Here is an 18,548-nt window from a genome sequence, read left to right on the forward strand (position 1 = left end):
CATAGTAGTTCAGAGGCTATTCGGCACCATTTTGAGGAGCACGGCTTGCAGTAGCACACCGGGCACGGAGGGACAAATGGAACCCGGGACCCCGCTGGACCCCCAGGGATGTTAGTAAGTCTTGGGGAGGGATCGGGATGGTGGGGGGGGGGGTTGTATGTAATGTTTTTTTTTAGCTTCGTTTCCCGCTTCGTTTTTTGGGCCGGTTTCGGGTTTCCTCGTTTCGTTTTTCAAAAAAACGAAACGAGAAAACCCGAATTTTACCACAATGTATCAGAGTCAAAAAACGACCCAGTAGAAAAAAACGAAGCACATCTCTAATAAACACTGTGGATCCATAACGGCTAGAGGATGGGAATGAAGAGCAGAGCCATGGGGGTGGCTTGCTGAAATGTTAACTACTACCAGGTGATTACTACCCTTACTCAAAACAATCCCTTGCACGGTTAATGCAACCCCAACATTGCTCTCTGCTTCAACAGCAAAGGGAGATGTGGAAAAGAGGATTTGCATTCAGATAACAACCAAAAGGACTGAACTTCACAATCTGGGTAAACAAATAAACGTGGGGGTGGTGCTATTGGGCGCGCTACTGGCGACGATAATGTTAGTAACGTTATCGCCGGCAGTGAAGCCACTGCTGACTCCACCCCCTCCCCGTGATGACTCTGCCCCTCCATTTTTAAAGATGATGCCAGCCATCCCGTGCTCCCTCTATGTGACAGGGGCCGGCGAATGGCACCTGGCATTTTGTATTGCAAAATGGTGCCGGCCGTATGGCCATATTGCCATATTACAAAATGGTGCTGGCCGTATGGCCGGTGCCATTTTGCAATACGGCAATACGATTCGAGTGCAGGAGGTCGCTCTCGGACCCACGCTGAACATTTGGCAAGTCTTGTGGGGGTCAGGAGGCCTCCCCAAGCTGGCCAAAATTCCCTGGGGGTCCAGCGGGGGTCCGGGAGCGATCTCCTGCACTCGTGATGTCGGGGGACAGGAACCAAAATGGCGCCGGTGCTACCTTTGCCGGCACCATTTCTATTAACGCACCCATGGCCCGAGAGTGGAAGATCACACCGGGACCCCCCCACTGGACCCCAGGTAATTTAAGACATTTTGGGGGGGTTCGGGAGGGTGGGGGATTTATTTTAAAGGGTTGGGTGGGTTTTAGGGTTGTTTTAGTGTGCCGGTTTTCCCGCCCTCCCCCTTCCCCCAATTTACGATTTTTGACGATAAATCGGGGGAATTCCTATTGTATATCGCCTCTAACAATTTTTGACGATTTAAAATATATCGGACGATATTTTAAATCGTCAAAAAACAGTTCACATCCCTATTGGTTACATCTACTCTAACTGATGTTGGAAACAGCACACTAGTCAATGGACAATTCACATGTAGATCCTGCTCATTATGTCCACATGTATTATGCATTTCATGTTTTCGATATTCAATGAAATCACAAGCACATGTACTTAGAGGGCATTTCACATGTGTGACCAGTCAGGTTGTCTACGCTGTCCAATATAAATAAATTTACATGGATAAACAAAGCATAGTACTAGAACATGGATACATGAACATTTGAGCTGCATTCAGACTCAGAAGACACAGGCCTCGCTGGCAGAGCATTGGATATCTACAAACATAACATTGAGGATTTTAAATTCTTTGTTATATGTCAGGTTAATTCAAAAGGGGGGGGGGCAATAATATATCTCGCCAGTTGATTAGAATGGAACAACGCTATGTTTACATGTGTATGAGTATAAATGGTATGGATGATTGTATGTATGTGGTACAGACTGAGGTCATTTTCCATTGTTTTAATTTTTGTATTATTCAAAGTGTGCACATATTTCTAATACAATGTAATCCTGTTATAATCATGTACAATTCGTAACTGATTTATTGAAATGGAAGATTATTTTTATATTTTTATGATATTTGGGTTAGGAATTGGTGAATACCTCAGTTTTTTACTATATACTAGTGTTTTGCATTAACACATTTTTTTATATTTAACAACCAGTTTTACAAACAAACAAAAACAGCAGCATTTGGGACCACGATGGTCTCCAATATAGCACATTTTTATGTGGGAGAATTTGAACAGTGTTTTTTTGTCCAACTGCCCATTAAAGCAGTACATTACTGGGTTCTACAGATTTATTGATAAGAACATAAGAACATAAGAAAATGCCATACTGGGTCAGACCAAGGGTCCATCAAGCCCAGCATCCTGTTTCCAACAGTGGCCAATCCAGGCCATAAGAACCTGGCAAGTACCCAAAAACTAAGTCTATTCCATGTAACCATTGCTAATGGCAGTGGCTATTCTCTAAGTGAACTTAATAGCAGGTAATGGACTTCTCCTCCAAGAACTTATCCAATACTTTTTTAAACACAGCTATACTAACTGCACTAACCACATCCTCTGGCAACAAATTCCAGAGTTTAATTGTGCGTTGAGTAAAAAAGAACTTTCTCCGATTAGTTTTAAATGTGCCCCATGCTAACTTCATGGAGTGCCCCCTAGTCTTTCTACTATCCGAAAGAGTAAATAACCGATTCACATCTACCGATTCACATCACCTCTATCATATCCCCCCTCAGTCGTCTCTTCTCCAAGCTGAAAAGTCCTAACCTCTTTAGTCTTTCCTCATAGGGGAGTTGTTCCATTCCCCTTATCATTTTGGTAGCCCTTCTCTGTACCTTCTCCATCGCAATTATATCTTTTTTGAGATGCGGCGACCAGAATTGTACACAGTATTCAAGGTGCGGTCTCACCATGGAGCGATACAGAGGCATTATGACATTTTCCTTTTTATTCATCATTCCTTTTCTAATAATTCCCAACATTCTGTTTGCTTTTTTGACTGCCGCAGCACACTGAACCGACAATTTCAATGTGTTATCCACTATGACACCTAGATCTCTTTCTTGGGTTGTAGCACCTAATATGGAACCCAACATTGTGTAATTATAGCATGGGTTATTTTTCCCTATATGCATCACCTTGCACTTATCCACATTAAATTTCATCTGCCATTTGGATGCCCAATTTTCCAGTCTCACAAGGTCTTCCTGCAATTTATCACAATCTGCTTGTGATTTAACTACTCTGAACAATTTTGTGTCATCTGCAAATTTGATGATCTCACTCGTCGTATTTCTTTCCAGATCATTTATAAATATATTGAACAGTAAGGGTCCCAATACAGATCCCTGAGGCACTCCACTGTCCACTCCCTTCCACTGAGAAAATTGCCCATTTAATCCTACTCTCTGTTTCCTGTCTTTTAGGCAGTTTGCAATCCACGAAAGGACATCACCACCTATCCCATGACTTTTTACTTTTCCTAGAAGCCTCTCATGAGGAACTTTGTCAAACGCCTTCTGAAAATCCAAGTATACTATATCTACCGGTTCACCTTTATCCACATGTTTATTAACTCCTTCAAAAAAGTGAAGCAGATTTGTGAGGCAAGACTTGCCCTGGGTAAAGCCATGCTGACTTTGTTCCATTAAACCATGTCTTTCTATATGTTCTGTGATTTTGATGTTTAGAACACTTTCCACTATTTTTCCTGGCACTGAAGTCAGGCTAACCGGTCTGTAGTTTCCTGGATTGCCCCTGGAGCCCTTTTTAAATATTGGGGTTACATTTGCTATCCTCCAGTCTTCAGGTACAATGGATGATTTTAATGATAAGTTACACATTTTTACTAATAGGTCTGAAATTTCATTTTTTAGTTCCTTCAGAACTCTGGGGTATATACCATTCGGTCCAGGTGATTTACTACTCTTCAGTTTGTCAATCAGGCCTACCACATCTTCTAGGTTCACCGTGATTTGATTCAGTCCATCTGAATCATTACCCATGAAAACCTTCTCCATTACGGGTACCTCCCCAACATCCTCTTCAGTAAACACCGAAGCAAAGAAATCATTTAATCTTTCCACGATGGCCTTATCTTCTCTAAGTGCCCCTTTAACCCCTCGATCATCTAACGGTCCAACTGACTCCCTCACAGGCTTTCTGCTTCGGATATATTTAAAAAAGTTTTTACTGTGAGTTTTTGCCTCTACAGCCAACTTCTTTTCAAATTCTCTCTTAGCCTGTCTTATCAATGTCTTACATTTAACTTGCCAATGTTTATGCTTTATCCTATTTTCTTCTGTTGGATCCTCCTTCCAATTTTTGAATGAAGATCTTTTGGCTAAAATAGCTTCATTCACCTCCCCTTTTAACCATGCCGGGAATCATTTTGCCTTCTTTCCACCTTTCTTAATGTGTGGAATACATCTGGACTGTGCTTCTAGAATGGTATTTTTTAACAATGACCACGCCTCTTGGACATTTTTTACTTTTGTAGCTGCTCCTTTCAGTTTTTTTCTAACAATTTTTCTCATTTTATCAAAGTTTTCCTTTTGAAAGTTTAGCACGAGAGCCTTGGATTTGCACACTGTTCCTTTTCCAGTCATTAAATCAAATTTGATCATATTATGATCACTATTGCCAGGCGGCCCCACCACCGTTACCTCTCTCACCAAGTCCTGTGCTCCACTGAGAATTAGATCTAAAATTGCTCCCTCTCTCGTCGGTTCCTGAACCAATTGCTCCATAAAGCTATCATGTATTCCATCCAGGAACGTTATCTCTCTAGTGTGACCCGATGATACATTTACCCAGTCTATATTGGGGTAATTGAAGTCTCCCATTATTACTGCACTACCAATTTGGTTAGCTTCCCTAATTTCTCTTAGCATTTCACTGTCCATCTCACCATCTTGACCAGGTGGACGGTAGTATACCCCTATCACTGTAGTCTTCCCTGACACACAAGGGATTTCTACCCATAAAGATTCAATTTTGTATTTAGTCTCATGCAGGATGTTTATCCTGTTGGACTTTATGCCATCCCGGACATAAAGCGCCACACCTCCTCCCGAGTGCTCCTCTCTGTCATTGCGATATAATTTGTACCCCAGTATAACACTGTCCCATTGGTTATCCTCTTTCCACCATGTCTCTGAGATGCCAATTAAGTCTATGTCATCATTTACTGCTATACATTCTAATTCTCCCATCTTACTTCTTAGACTTCTGGCATTAGCATACAAACATTTCAAAGTTTGTTTTTTGTTTGTATTTCCATTCTGCTTTTTAATTGATAGAGATAAGTTAGAATTTTTTAGCTCAGGTGAGTTTTTAGTTACAGGCATTTGGACTACTTTTCTAATTATTGGAACCTCACTGTCGGGATGCCCTAATTCTAATGCATCATTAGTATCCTTTAAAGATACCTCTGTCCGAACCATGCGCTGCTGAGCGACTGTCGGGTTTCCCCTTTGTTCTAGTTTAAAAGCTGCTCTATCTCCTTTTTAAAGGTTAGCGCCAGCAGTCTGGTTCCACCCTGGTTAAGGTGGAGCCCATCCCTTCGGAAGAGACTCCCCCTTCCCCAAAAGGTTCCCCAGTTCCTAACAAAGCTGAATCCCTCTTCCTTGCACCATCGTCTCATCCACGCATTGATGACATCCTATTATTGTTGGCCGGTGGTTTGAAGTTACTAGAGTCTTTTTTCAAATGGTTGAACAATTATCATATCAGTTTTCAATTCATATGATGCAAATTTTGAGGTGTCTTTTTTAGATCTCATGATTGTTCTTGTCAGAATCTAGTTTCCAGTTTTCTATCTTTAGAAAACCCACAGATTGGAACACCTTACTTGACTACATAAATTGTCAATCTGTCAGTCTAAGAAATAATGTACCAGTGGGTCAATTCTTAATATTGACAAAACCTTATTCAATTACATCAGAGTTTAAGAGATGTTCTATAGATATGTATTAGAGGTCTGTACAATGAGGATATCCTCAGCACACTATAAAAAGGCTTGTAAACATGCAAGAGGGAGTTATAACTTCGCTTAACTCCAATACATTTATTTATTTATTTATTTATTTATTTAACATTTTTATATACCAAGGTTCTAGAGACAGAATCACTAAGCACTTCGGTTTACATGTAACTATTGAAGTGACTGACTTGAGTCTTACAAGGAACAGGAAATACAGAACTTGGATATACAATTAAACTTAAATAACAGAAAATAGTAAAAGAATGGTAATAAAACATGTAACAGGTGATTGTATGAGAAAAAGAGCAAAATGAGATATTATCTGTGGTTGTATGATTCACGTTTGGGATGTGTTTTGCCTTTTCTCTATGAATGTGTATGTAGTACAATAGAGTCTAAGAAAACATTGGTCTGTTTTGAGGTTACACAATGTGTTTCCACTGAACCCAATATTTGCTTATTCAAGAGGGAAGAATGTGGGGGTGGAGAATCCTGGTGGCAAGAAGTCGTACCCTGCTACTGCTCGCTAAACTTCTTGTTCTTGCAGAGTTTTCTTTTCAATAAAAGGCCTCCCAAATGCAAGGGGAAAGCAAGGATTTATTCCTCTGAGTCCTTACCTTCCCCGGGGCAGTGTACTATCCCACAGTGTGTGGCATCTGCATTAGAGTTGGAGGCATTAACGAGGGAGAGTTCTCACCAGCTGTAGATACAACATCTTCCAGCCCTCTTGTTGACTGATTTCCATCGTTACCCAAAGTTCTACTCTGCATGCTTTGCTATTGCAGTCTGATGAGGCTAACAGACCTGTTGGTTCTGAGAGAACTGATGGCAATAGAGTCTATGTTGTGAAAGAACTATCATCGCTGGTTGAAAATGGCGGCAATACCATTTTGAATGTTGGATCATCAGCTTAGAGAGATGGAGGAAGTTCCCCTCCTGTGGATTATCTGTTGCCTGGTGCCAGATTTCCCCCACAGAAACCGGCAGTAGTCACATTGGAGGCATTATGGGACCTTACTGCGAAGCCTGGGATTACTTTTTCTGAAAGTGCTATAAAGGTAAATATTTCAAAAAACTTGTATCTGTGACCACAGATACAGCTCAACATCAACAAGAACTATTCAATAAGATCTCATTAGAGAGAGAAGTTAATGGCATTAAAGCAGTTCAAGCTACTCTCATATAGGATTATTCACAGGAACAAAAAAATACGATCACATTACACCAACTCTCATATCACTACACTGGCTACCAATAAAATACAGGATAGACTACAAAATACTATCCATAATACACAAAATAATATATGAAAAACAAACAAATTGGCTAAGTACATCCATAAAACTCCACTCACCAAACTGAAATCTCTGTTCAGTGAACAAATGTCTATTAAAAACTCCTCCAGCTCTTCTCAAACTAACATCAACTTGGAAGAGAGCCAAATCCCTAGGAAGCCCCAAACTATGGAACTCCCTCCCAACCGAACTGAGAACACAACAAAATTTAAAAACCTGCAAAAAAGAACTAAAAACTTGGATGTTCACCAAAGTCTACCAAAACACCCTATGACTCTATGCTACAACTTCCCTCCCTACCAGCCCATATAAACATGCAGAATTAATTCATAGCAAGTAATTAAACTGTACAATTTAACAACCAAACTATGTCTTAATGACTAAGATAACTTTATTAACAAGAATATGAATTATTTGTACACTCTATGAAACATCGAAACTTTGTAAACCATTGTGATGGTGAAACCGAACGATGGTATATAAAACTCAATACATAAATAAATAAATAATTCAAAGAAAACAGGCTGAGACACTTGAATTTACAAGGTTTTGAATTTCTCAAAGGTGGTGGGGAATTATCTCATGTTACTTTGAACAGATATTTTAGAAAAGTTTTGTTGTACTCTCAAGACTCTCTCCTACCTACTAATAAGTTTTACTTTCTATCTACTGTTCAAAAGAATCAACCTGTAATAATGGATGGAGATATGTCCGCTTTCTTGGAATCCTCCACATATGAAGTTATAGAAGGAGCAACTTTTTTAGTTTCTTTTCATTCAGAGTGGGGCGGATTTTAAATGCCCTGCTCGCGTAAATCCGGCTGGATTTACGCGAGCAGGGCCCTTGTGCGCCGGCGCGCCTATTTTGCATAGGTCGCTGGCGCGCGCAGAGCCCCAGGATGCGCGTAAGTCCCGGGGCTTTTTTAAGGGGGCGTGTCGGGGGCATCGCCAAATGATGTGGCGTTTTGGGGGCGTGACGCGGCGTTTGGGGGCTGGCCCATGGGGCGTGGTTTCGGCCCAGGGGCGTTTCAGGGGCGTGGCCGCGCCCTCCGGAACAGCCCCCGGATCGGGTCTTGGCGCGCCAGCAGCCCACTGGTGCGCGCGGATTTACGTCTGCCTCTGGCAGGTGTAAATCCATGGATAAAGGTAGGGGGGGGGGTTTAGATAGGGCCGGGGGGGTGGGTTAGGTAGGGGAAGGGAGGGGAAGGTGAGGGGAGGGCGAAAGAAAGTTCCCTCCGAGGCCGCTCCGATTTTGGAGCGGCCTCGGAGGGAACGGAGGCAGGCTGCGCGGCTTGGCGCGCGCAGGCTGCCCAAAATCGGCAGCCTTGTGTGCGCCGATCCCGAATTTTATAAGATACACGTGGCTACGCGCGTATCTTATAAAATCCAGCGTACTTTTGCTTGCGCCTGGTGCGCGAACAAAAGTACGCGATCGCGTATTTTTTTAAGATCTACCTCCCCATGAGTTGAGGTGAGTTATGAAGAACTATTTTGGGAAATTATCTGTTTATGGGTCAACATGTGAGGCTATTTCTTGATTTATCAAGAGCCACACAGGAAAGAAGGAAAACTTTCTTAATGGTACATTAGGAAACTTGGGCTCTAGCTGCATCTTTTATATTAACAATACACTTGCAAAGGTATTTCTAGTTTAATAACGATTGCTTTGTTTCTTATGTTCCTGAACAGACTCCACGAGATGATTAATTCCAGCAGGGTCTCTTAATGTGGCACATGATTAGTCATATATCTTAATAAGTAACACAGAACAGACACGCTATGCATTCTGTTCAATGCAATTCCCTTTGTTCTCCCTTTATCCTGCTCCTACCCACTCCTTCATCCACACACATCACCGTATTCTATATGTGTGTATTTTATTTTTAATTTTTCATTCACCACTAAAGGATAAAGTATAATTATAAAACTATTCCTGTATTTAAATCTGATACAGATAAAATTGGACATGATTTATAACATTTACCAAATAATATTTATTTGTTACCGAACCTTTATGGCACCTGCTTAACTGATATAATTTAAAACATTTAGCAACGTTATGTGCCTTACTGTAAACCGTTGTGACGGTATTGATCTTAACAACGGCATAGAAACGTTTTTAAATAAATAAATAAATTCTGTGGTCTAATGGATATTTGACTTTTTCCTTATTGACTGTATACTTTTCATATTCGCTTTGCTATCATTTTTCAGTACCAAAATACATATTTTGATTATAATTATAAATTTCATAAATAAAGGATTTAAAAAAAGAGGGAATAATGTAAGAGATTTGATTGTCCATCCCACCTGTTCAGAAGATTTGTGTTCAGAGTCCAATTTAGTGGAGTTTGGACATTTCCAATGCAATCAAAGTCATGAGGGTGATAGGATTCCCTTGCATAAGCTACGATGGTGGAAGGCACATATTAGAACTGATTGTGATACGGCAGGTATAGTTTATATCATTTGGTGCCCCTGGAATTTGATATATGTCAGTAAAACCTCTGAAAAATTACAGCAGTGAATGACAGAGCATTGTTCATGCTGGAGATGTGAGAAAAGAGAAGCACCATTGGTAGCACATCATTTGCCAGTATCTCTCATCGTCATTTCACTACACTGGAAAACCATATACATGTATATGGGGAAGTGATTACAATTCGATTCTTCTGCAAAGAGAGCAGTGTTGGATTTTCAAATTGTAAACAGTGGAACCAGAAGGTTTAAACAAAGAAACAGTGGTAGATTTTGATTTAATATGGTGATTTACCATCTTAGGCCTGGATTTTCTAAGGTCACAGACCTTAGAAAATCTGGCGATAACGGGGGGTGGGGGGGGGGGGGCGAAGCGGGGGGGAGGCCTGTGAAAGCCGGCAGTGATCGCACCTCCGCGGTGCAATCGCTGCCGGCTTAAGCACCCAATAGCGCCATCATAAAAGGTGAAACTGGCAGTGAAAAGGGCCCTTACCTTTTCGCCATCAGCGACATCTTCGCGGCATCTGCCCTGGTGCCGCCCCAACTCCTCCCCTTCTGGTGCGGACGCCACTCAGAACCCGTCCCGATCTAGGTATCGCACATGAAAAGTCCCTTTTCGAATGCGATCCCTTTTGAAAATGACCCCCTTAGTTATTTTCCAAATTGGAAATTGATTGTCATGGCAATCTTTACAGGCAGATGATTGGTTCTTGCACATCACATAAAATTGTCCCTGTAGATGAGTACTCGCAGTCTGATCTAGTGATATCAATTTGATGAACGGGAGTCTCCTGGGCTATGCTGATTGGTGGCATATTGCCATGTGATTTTGCCTCTTTAAAAGTTTAAATACCTTTAAGATTGATATACCTTTGATGATGCCATTTTTTCTAACTGACAACAGCCCATGGATGGGAGATTTTAATTTCCAAAGATAGGTTTAAATGAAATGATATAGTTTTATCTTTTAAAAAAAAAGGGGGATGATAGTATTGATATTAAATATTTGTTCATGTTTTTCAGTGTTTGATGTTCCCTTGAGGCAGGGACGCAAGTGCCGAAACATTGGCAATGTCAGGGTTATAGTAGAAATGAACAGTTGGCTTGAAGATAAATTGATTTTTCATGAAAGATTTTTGAATGTTTAGAAAAACAGAGAAACACTGGTAAAAAATCTCAGAGGGATTGAAAATAATGGAAATTACATTGCTGTATATGAATACAGTTTAAACCCCTTTGCAGACAAAAGACTGCAGATTGTATCTCTCATTGAAGTTTGACACAATCCCTGTGTATGATTTAGGTATAAAAAGTGTTTACACAGTTTTTACATTTTTACCTCATTTTATATAATAGTATGGATATTGTTTAAAAATGCCTTCTTGGAAGCCCAAACCAGATATATCTTACATATTAAAAAAGTGGAAAGAAGGCCAAATGACTGCCAGCATGGTTAAAAGTGAGGTGATAGAGGCTATTCTACCCAAAATAACATCTTTCAAAAAATGGTAAAAGGATCTCAATAAAGAAAACAAGAACTAGCATAAGCACTGTCGAGTTAGATGCAAAGCATTGATAAGGAAGGCAAAAACATAATTTGAAAAGAAGCATAGGGCCGGATTTTAAATGCCCTGCGCGTGTAAATCCGGCCAGATTTACGCGCGCAGGGCCCTTGCGTGCCGGCACGCCTATTTTGCATAGGCCGCCGGCGCGCGCAGAGGCCCGGGATGCACGTAAGTCCCGGGGCTTCGTAAAAGGGGTGGGGGTGGCGTGTCCAGGGGCATGTCCGGGGTCAGGGGGCGGTTCGGGGCGGGACCGGGGGCATGGTGCCAGCCCGGGGGCATGGTCGAGGCCTCCGGACCAGCCCCCGGGTTGGGTGATGGCTCGCCAGCAGCCCGCTGGCGCGCGCAGATTTACATCTCCTTTCAGCAGGCGTAAATCTGGCAACAAAGGTGGGGGGGGGGGGGTTAGATAGGGCCGGGGGGGGAGGGGTGGGTTAGGTAGGGGAAGGGAGGGGAAGGTGGGTGGAGGGCGAAGGAAAGTTCCCTCCGAGGCCGCTCCGATTTTGGAGCGGCCTTGGAGGGAACAGGCAACGCGCGCCGGGCTCGGCGCGCGCAGGTTGCACAAATGTGCACCCCCTTGCGCGCGCCGACCCAGGATTTTATAAGATACGCGCAGCTACGCGCGTATCTTATAAAATCCAGTGTACTTTTGTTCGCGCCTGGTGAGCGAACAAAAGTACGCGCTCGCGCAATTTTATAAAATCTACCCGATAGTGTGGAAGCAAAAATTCATAATAAAAACTTTTTCAGCTGCATTTGAAGCACAATGCCTGTGAGAGAGTCAACTGGATCATTAGATGATCAAGGGGGGAAAGGAGCACTAATAGAGGACAAGAGCAGAGAGATTAAATGAATTCTTTGCTTTGGTCTTTACTGAGGAAGATATAAGGCAGATACCCTTGCCAGAAGTGTTATTTAAAAGTGATGATTCAGACGAATTGAAACAAATCTCAATGAACATGAAAGATATAATAGGGTAACTTGACAAACTAAAGATTAGAAAATCACCTGGATCAGATGGTATATATTCCAGAGTGCTGAAAGAACTGAAAAGTGAAATTGCAGAATATTAGTAATCTGTAAACTCATTAAAATCAGCTATGGTACCTGAAGATTGGAGGGAGGTCAACAGAACACCAGTTTTTTTAAAAAGGGTTCCAATAGGGATCCAGGAAACTATAGATTGATATGCCTGATGTTAGTGCTTGGTAAAAAGATTGAAACTATTATAAAGAACAAATTTACTGAATATAGTTTAATGGGACAAAATCAACATGGATTTAGCAAAGGGAAGTTTCACCAAACTGCTACATTTTTTTGAAGGCATGAAAAAACATTTGGATAAAGGTGAGTCAGTTATTATAGTGTACCTGAATTTTCAGAAAGGGTTTGACAAAGTACCTCATGAGAGACTCTTGAGGAAATTACAAAGTCATGAGATAGGAGGCAATGTTCTATTGTGGATTGAGACCTGGTTAAAAGTTAGAAGACATAGAGCAGGTCTAAATTGCCAATTTTCTCAATGGAGAAAGGTGAATAGTAGAATGCCCCAGGTACTAGGATCATTGTTTTTTAACATATTTATAAATGGCCTGGAAATGGGAACAATGAGTGAGGTGATCAAACTTGTTGATAATGGAAAATTATTCAAAGTTATTAAGTCACAAGAGGATTGCAAGGAATTGCAGGAGGTCCTTGCAAGACTGGGCATCCAAATGGCAGATGAGATTTAAGGTGGACAAGTGCAAAATGATCCATGTATAGAAGAGCAACCCAAATTATAGCTATACAAATCAAGGTTCCATATTGGGAGTCACCACTTAGAAGGATCTAGGTGTCATCATGGATAATAAGTTGAAATCCTCTGCTCACTGTATGGCGGCAGCCAGGAAAGCAAATCAAATGTTAGAAATTATTAGGAAAGGAATGGAGAATAAAACAGAGAATATCATAATGCCTCTGTATCACCATGGTGCAATCGCACCTTGAGTATTGTGTGCAATTCTGGTCACCGCATCTCAAAAACAGAGCAGAATTAGAAAAGGGACAGAGAAGGGTAACGGAAATGATAAAGGGGATGGAATGAATCTCCAGCGAGGAAAGGCTAACGAGGCTCTTCAGCTTCGAGAAGAAATGACTAAGGGAAAATATGATAGAGATCTATGCAATAATGAGTGGATTGGAACAGGTACATGATAATCAGTTGTTTATTTTTTCAAAAAATACAAATATTAGGGGACATTCAATGAAATTACTAGGTACTGCAATTAAGACAAATAGAAGTAATTTTTTTTTTTTACTTAACCCGTAATTAAACTCTTGAATTCATTGCTGGACAATGTGGTGAAAGCTGTTAGTTTAGCTGGGTTTAAAAAAGGTTTGGACAAGTTCCTGGAAGAAAAGCCATAAACCATTATATTAAGCTGGACTTGGGAATATCCACTCCTTATCCCTGGGGACCTTCATTTTCAGGTTTTATTTTATTTTTCTTGGGAATTTAAATATTATTAAAAAAAATACCAATGAAAGAATGACTTTGTCAATGCACAGGAGAAAAAAAACCAGTGAGAAAAATAATTTTCCCACTGATTTTTTTTTTTTATTATAGCCTTGACATTCCCTGAAAAATAAAATAAAAACTGAGAATGAAGGTTTTTAGGTAAGCAGCATGGAATCTATCAACTTCTGAGATCTTTGTGACCTGGATTGGCCACTGTTGGAACAAGATACTGGGCATTAAGGACCTTTAGGGGCAGATTTTTAAAAAATACGCGAGCGCGTACTTTTGTTCGCGCAGCAGGCACGAACAAAAGTACACTGGATTTTATAAGATACGCGCGTAGCCGCGCGTATCTTATAAAATCCGGGGTCGGCACGTGCAAGGGGGTGCACATTTGTGCAACCTGCGTGCGCCGAGCCCAGCGCGCGCTGCCTGTTCCCTCCGAGGTCGCTCCGATTCCGGAGCAGGCTCGGAGGGAACTTTTCTTCGCCCTCCCCCCACCTTCCCTCCACCTTCCCCTCCCTAACCCACCCCCCCGGCCCTATCTAAACCCCCCCCTTACCTTTGTCGGCAAAGTTACGCCTGCTGAAAGCAGGCGTAAGTTTGCGCGCGTCACCGGCAGCCCCGCTCCGTCCTCCGGTCCCGGGGGCTGGTCCGGAGGCCTCAACCACGCCCCCGGGCCAGCGCCACGCCCCCGGGCCCACCCCTGAAATGCCGCGGCACGCCCCCGAAACGCTGCGTCGTTTCGGGGACGCCCCCGACACGCCCCTCCCGCCCCTTTTCGAAAGCCCCGGGACGCGCGTAAGTCCCGGGGCTTTACGCGCGCCGGCGGCCTATGCAAAATAGGCGCGCCGGCGTGCGAGGGCCCTGCGCGCGTAAATCTGGAAGGATTTACGCGCGCAGGGCCCTTTTAAAACCCACCCCTTAGTGTCATCCAGTATGGCAACCATTATGTTTGTATGTTATGCCATTCTGTTCATGGATGCAATAAAATAAACAATTCAAGTTTTTCATATGAAACTGAAAAAGGATATTCAGAGTATGCAGGAAGTGAAGTCACCATGCACTTTCCATTTCTAAGGTTTACTCCTCCTATAGGCCAGAAGGGACTTTTCACTTCCTGAGGCCTCTACCCTGAATAGATTTAATGCTGTTCAGAGTAAGAGCACATCCAGTCAGCTCCCATTACTTCCTATATAAAGATAATATTTTATATTCCCTCTATCCTTTCACTTTATCTGATTTCATTGGAAAAGTATTACACAAGTGTCTTGTAAAAATCCCACTTCATTGTCATTTCTCAACCACCAAATGCCCATAATTTAAAGAAATTAAAAACTGTTTCAGTTCTGTTTGTGTTTTTAAATGAATCTAGTTTAAAGTTAACTAGTTCATTTTGAATAACTTCAATTAATTAAAACCACATTGCAAACAACTTCACAAAATATATTAAGCAGGACAGGACTGTGCATTGACTATTTTTTCAGTTCTTATGCAACTTGCTGATCAATGAGAAAAGTGACTCATATCATTAGGATGATCAGGCAGAGGCTGAAGTGCTCATGGGATCACTGACCATGGGGTGACTCTGAGGAGGAGGAGAAAGGAGAAAATACAGGAGGAACAGAAACAGAAAAGTGCACAATGTCAAAGGTAGGAAATAGAAGGAAACTGATCAACAAGAAGATACTTGCCTTTCACTTTCAGCCCTTTGTCTGCCAGAATCCATCAGAAACCAAGAGGAGGGAAACAGAAAAAACAGGGTAAAGCAATAGAGGGTCACAAAGCATTTTATTCAATGACATCTTGAATAAAATGTGCCTAGATCAAAGGCTAATTAGCTGCATATGACTACAGATGTATGGGAGAAACCTAGCAAATGTCAGCACATAAGCACCAAAGATTGGAGCGCATGCATTTTTTAATCTAACCAATAGGGGTTGCAACTGCATAATGAATCCCATCCCTTTGTAGTATTGGAAGCCCCCAGATGAAACTATGAGCAAAAAGCAGTTCAGAATTCATCCCAAGAGACCCTCATGACAGCCCCTAGCACCATCGCTAGGACAATCACACTGGCGGCAAAGATTCACAGATAAAAGCACCAAACAGAGATTACCCACAATTCTTCAGCTCAGATTTAAATTCAAATCCTGATTCATTAATATTTCAGACACATACAAATTCTGACCTTTCCTTTGAATAAAAGTGCCGTCGACTGTTTACTTCAATATTTTAAAGGCAAGGTATTACCGTATATATTTTCCGTGCATTCACTGATGCCCTTCCCCTCCCCCTCCCTCAAACATGCACAATTCAGCTTTCATACATACTGACTGATTGATCACATTCTCCAGTGTGACGCCATTAGTCATGAGATTTAGCACACTGAACTTAATAGTAGCAGACTTTTGGGATAGGAACAGACATGCAGAAAGAAATATGTTTGAAAACAATGTTCATAATGAAGTTAACAGACCCATTAGACCACAGCAGCAGATGATAAACGGAAGCAGTGATTTCAGAAATACAAGACAAGGGTAATTCACAAAGCAGGGAATGGAAGAGGCACATTGTTCCATGCCTGTTTTACATGGATTGAAATACTTGCATTAGGAGATCCTAGTCGTGTGCCTAGGAAAGTTGCTGAATTTTAAATCCTTTGTCAGAGACTACAATCAGGACAGGAAGTTCTTGCACTACTTACATTTGGCTTGAATTATTGTTTCATCTAATTTGGCTTTAATATAGTAAAAGCTGTAGGGTGGTAAAACCAAGGCCAAGCTGCAATGGAAATCAGGGCATGGATTAGTGAAGGCTGAGCAGCCGTCGAAGCTCAGCATGCATTTACTGGGCTGTAGCACATTCATATAACATCATAAAACCAAGGTTATCAGCACTTGTAACCTGAGCAGAGGTGCAAACTCCAACATCTCTGATGTCACTTTGGTTCACTAAAAAGCTGAAGCGAGCATTTGGTTAAAAGTGATGTGTGCAATTAATCATGGAAACTCATTCTATAACATTCTGCATGGAATCAGTTCTGTGCACTTTCACATAGTTTACCCAGTATAAATGTGCCACATGAGCGGACTGGCAGTTCTGGAGCTTAGAAGTCAGGGGAAGATAGGGGAATAGCCAGAACCACATTATTCAGACTCCATGAGTGAGTCCTGGGGTTTTCAACCAACTTCAATGGCTACTTTTTTACCTTAAAAAAAAAGGGTAAAAAAAAACAGAACTGACTCTACTATCCTTAATGACCCAGAGAAGTGTGACCTATAAATGTAACTTAATAATTACAAAAACGACACAGAGGCTAAAGGCACCTTATAGATGCTTCTGAGCAACTGGACATCGTCTTGAAAGCTTATAACTCAATGAATCCTTTTGTTTATAAGGTGCCGTGAGCTCTGTGTCATTTTTGCTACCTCTCTGGCAGACAATTTTCAAAAGCCATTTACCTGGATAAATATTGTCTGCCTTCCATGCAGCTTAAGGGATGAGCATTGCTCCACAATGCATGCACTTTGACCCAGAACCATTCCCAGGGCAACCGTGTATGTAGTTTTACATTTTGAAAAGTAAACAGCTTTTCCCTGGACGTTGGCATGTACAGCACTTTAACTTTGAGAAGCTGCCACAGCCCCAGCTACGGCCACAGGTGGACCTTCCACTGACTCTCAGATTATAAAAGTTTTAAAGCAGAAACAAATAAATGGCTTGCATAGAGTTGGGGTAGTGCTCACGGGTTATTTACACACTACAAAGTGGAAGTACTTTAATTCTACATCCATCTGAGATGATGAAATTCTATGGAAAAAATCTTACAATAAAAGTAGCCACAGAATTTCTAAGCCTAATTACAATCTTCACACCTGTTCTACTCTTTCATTAATCCCCAAACCCCTTGCTTGGTGATAGGTGGGTTCTAATCTCTGCCTGGGTTACTGGTGTCTTGTTTAGTTATGGTCGAGCAGACACTATTGTGTCAAGATGAGGCCTTCTCTAAGCAGGGCTGACCAGACCCCTTTGTGGAAGAGAAGCTCCTTGTTCAGGAGAGTCAGATTCATGCGCAGAAGAAACCGCATGGAAGCCCTCATGGACCAAGGGCTTGAATGCAGAATCCTTACAAAAAGCAAGAATCCGGAAAAAGCAGCAGCAGCTGGCAATAGGAAAACAGCAAAGAAAGATACAGAGTGACAAACACTTTTCTCTGTTCTGTCTGCTGACTTATTTTCCAATGTTTCAGAGATACTGTGGGTCACAGATTGCTGCCCTGATAACAGAACTCTGTCGATAGCAGCACTTTCTTTACAGTGAAATAAGCCAAAGGAAAACCCAAGTAGGTTGAAAATGTAATTCCTGAGAAATTCAGTCTGCGCTTGGTTCTCTCTAAAGTTCCGTATTGTTTCAGTAACCACTGTCATTAATCTTCTTTCTCAGCATTGATTGTACTTCATACCAGTGTTTCCCAGTCCTCTACTGGAGGCGCACGTAGCTAGCGGGGTTCTCAGACTTTCTCCAATGAATATGCAAATCTACCTGATGCATATTCATTGGGGAAATCCTGAAAACCAAACCAGTTAGTTGTGCTTCCAGTAGAGGATTGGGAAACAGTTCTTCAAACAACCCAGAAGATGTCAGCTGAGAAGTAGCACTTTTCCACTGCCAAAATGCACGTCTGACCTCCAAACCTGTGTTTTAGAAAAAATACTCCTTAAATTGTCTAGCTGTCATACATTATATGAAACCATGCAACATCTTTGCAAATAACTTGGGTCTACAAGTCATTTGCCTAGATTTACAAACTTAACTTTTTTTTTCCTGTCCAGTCCTCTAGATGCTCA

At 41.7% G+C, this 18,548-nt stretch overlaps 1 protein-coding gene across 9 annotated transcripts in view; it reads right to left on the bottom strand.

Moving 5' to 3' along the window:
• The window catches only part of CACNA2D1 (calcium voltage-gated channel auxiliary subunit alpha2delta 1), a 1,026,983-nt gene that overhangs the window by 177,246 nt on the left and 831,189 nt on the right, over positions 1-18,548 (bottom strand). For 7 of the 9 annotated variants that reach the window (XM_029615087.1, XM_029615085.1, XM_029615095.1 and 4 more), the window contains 2 exons: positions 16,406-16,482; positions 15,393-15,413 (listed from right to left, as the gene is read on the bottom strand). In XM_029615087.1, the coding sequence (XP_029470947.1) occupies positions 15,393-15,413; positions 16,406-16,482 (98 nt within the window). The remainder of the gene's footprint in view (positions 1-15,392; positions 15,414-16,405; positions 16,483-18,548) is intronic. The other 2 variants (XM_029615090.1, XM_029615086.1) reach the window with 1 other exon arrangement.

Source organism: Rhinatrema bivittatum, chromosome 9 (assembly GCF_901001135.1).
Source record: "Rhinatrema bivittatum chromosome 9, aRhiBiv1.1, whole genome shotgun sequence".
In the NCBI taxonomy this organism is placed as follows: Eukaryota; Metazoa; Chordata; class Amphibia; order Gymnophiona; family Rhinatrematidae; genus Rhinatrema; species Rhinatrema bivittatum.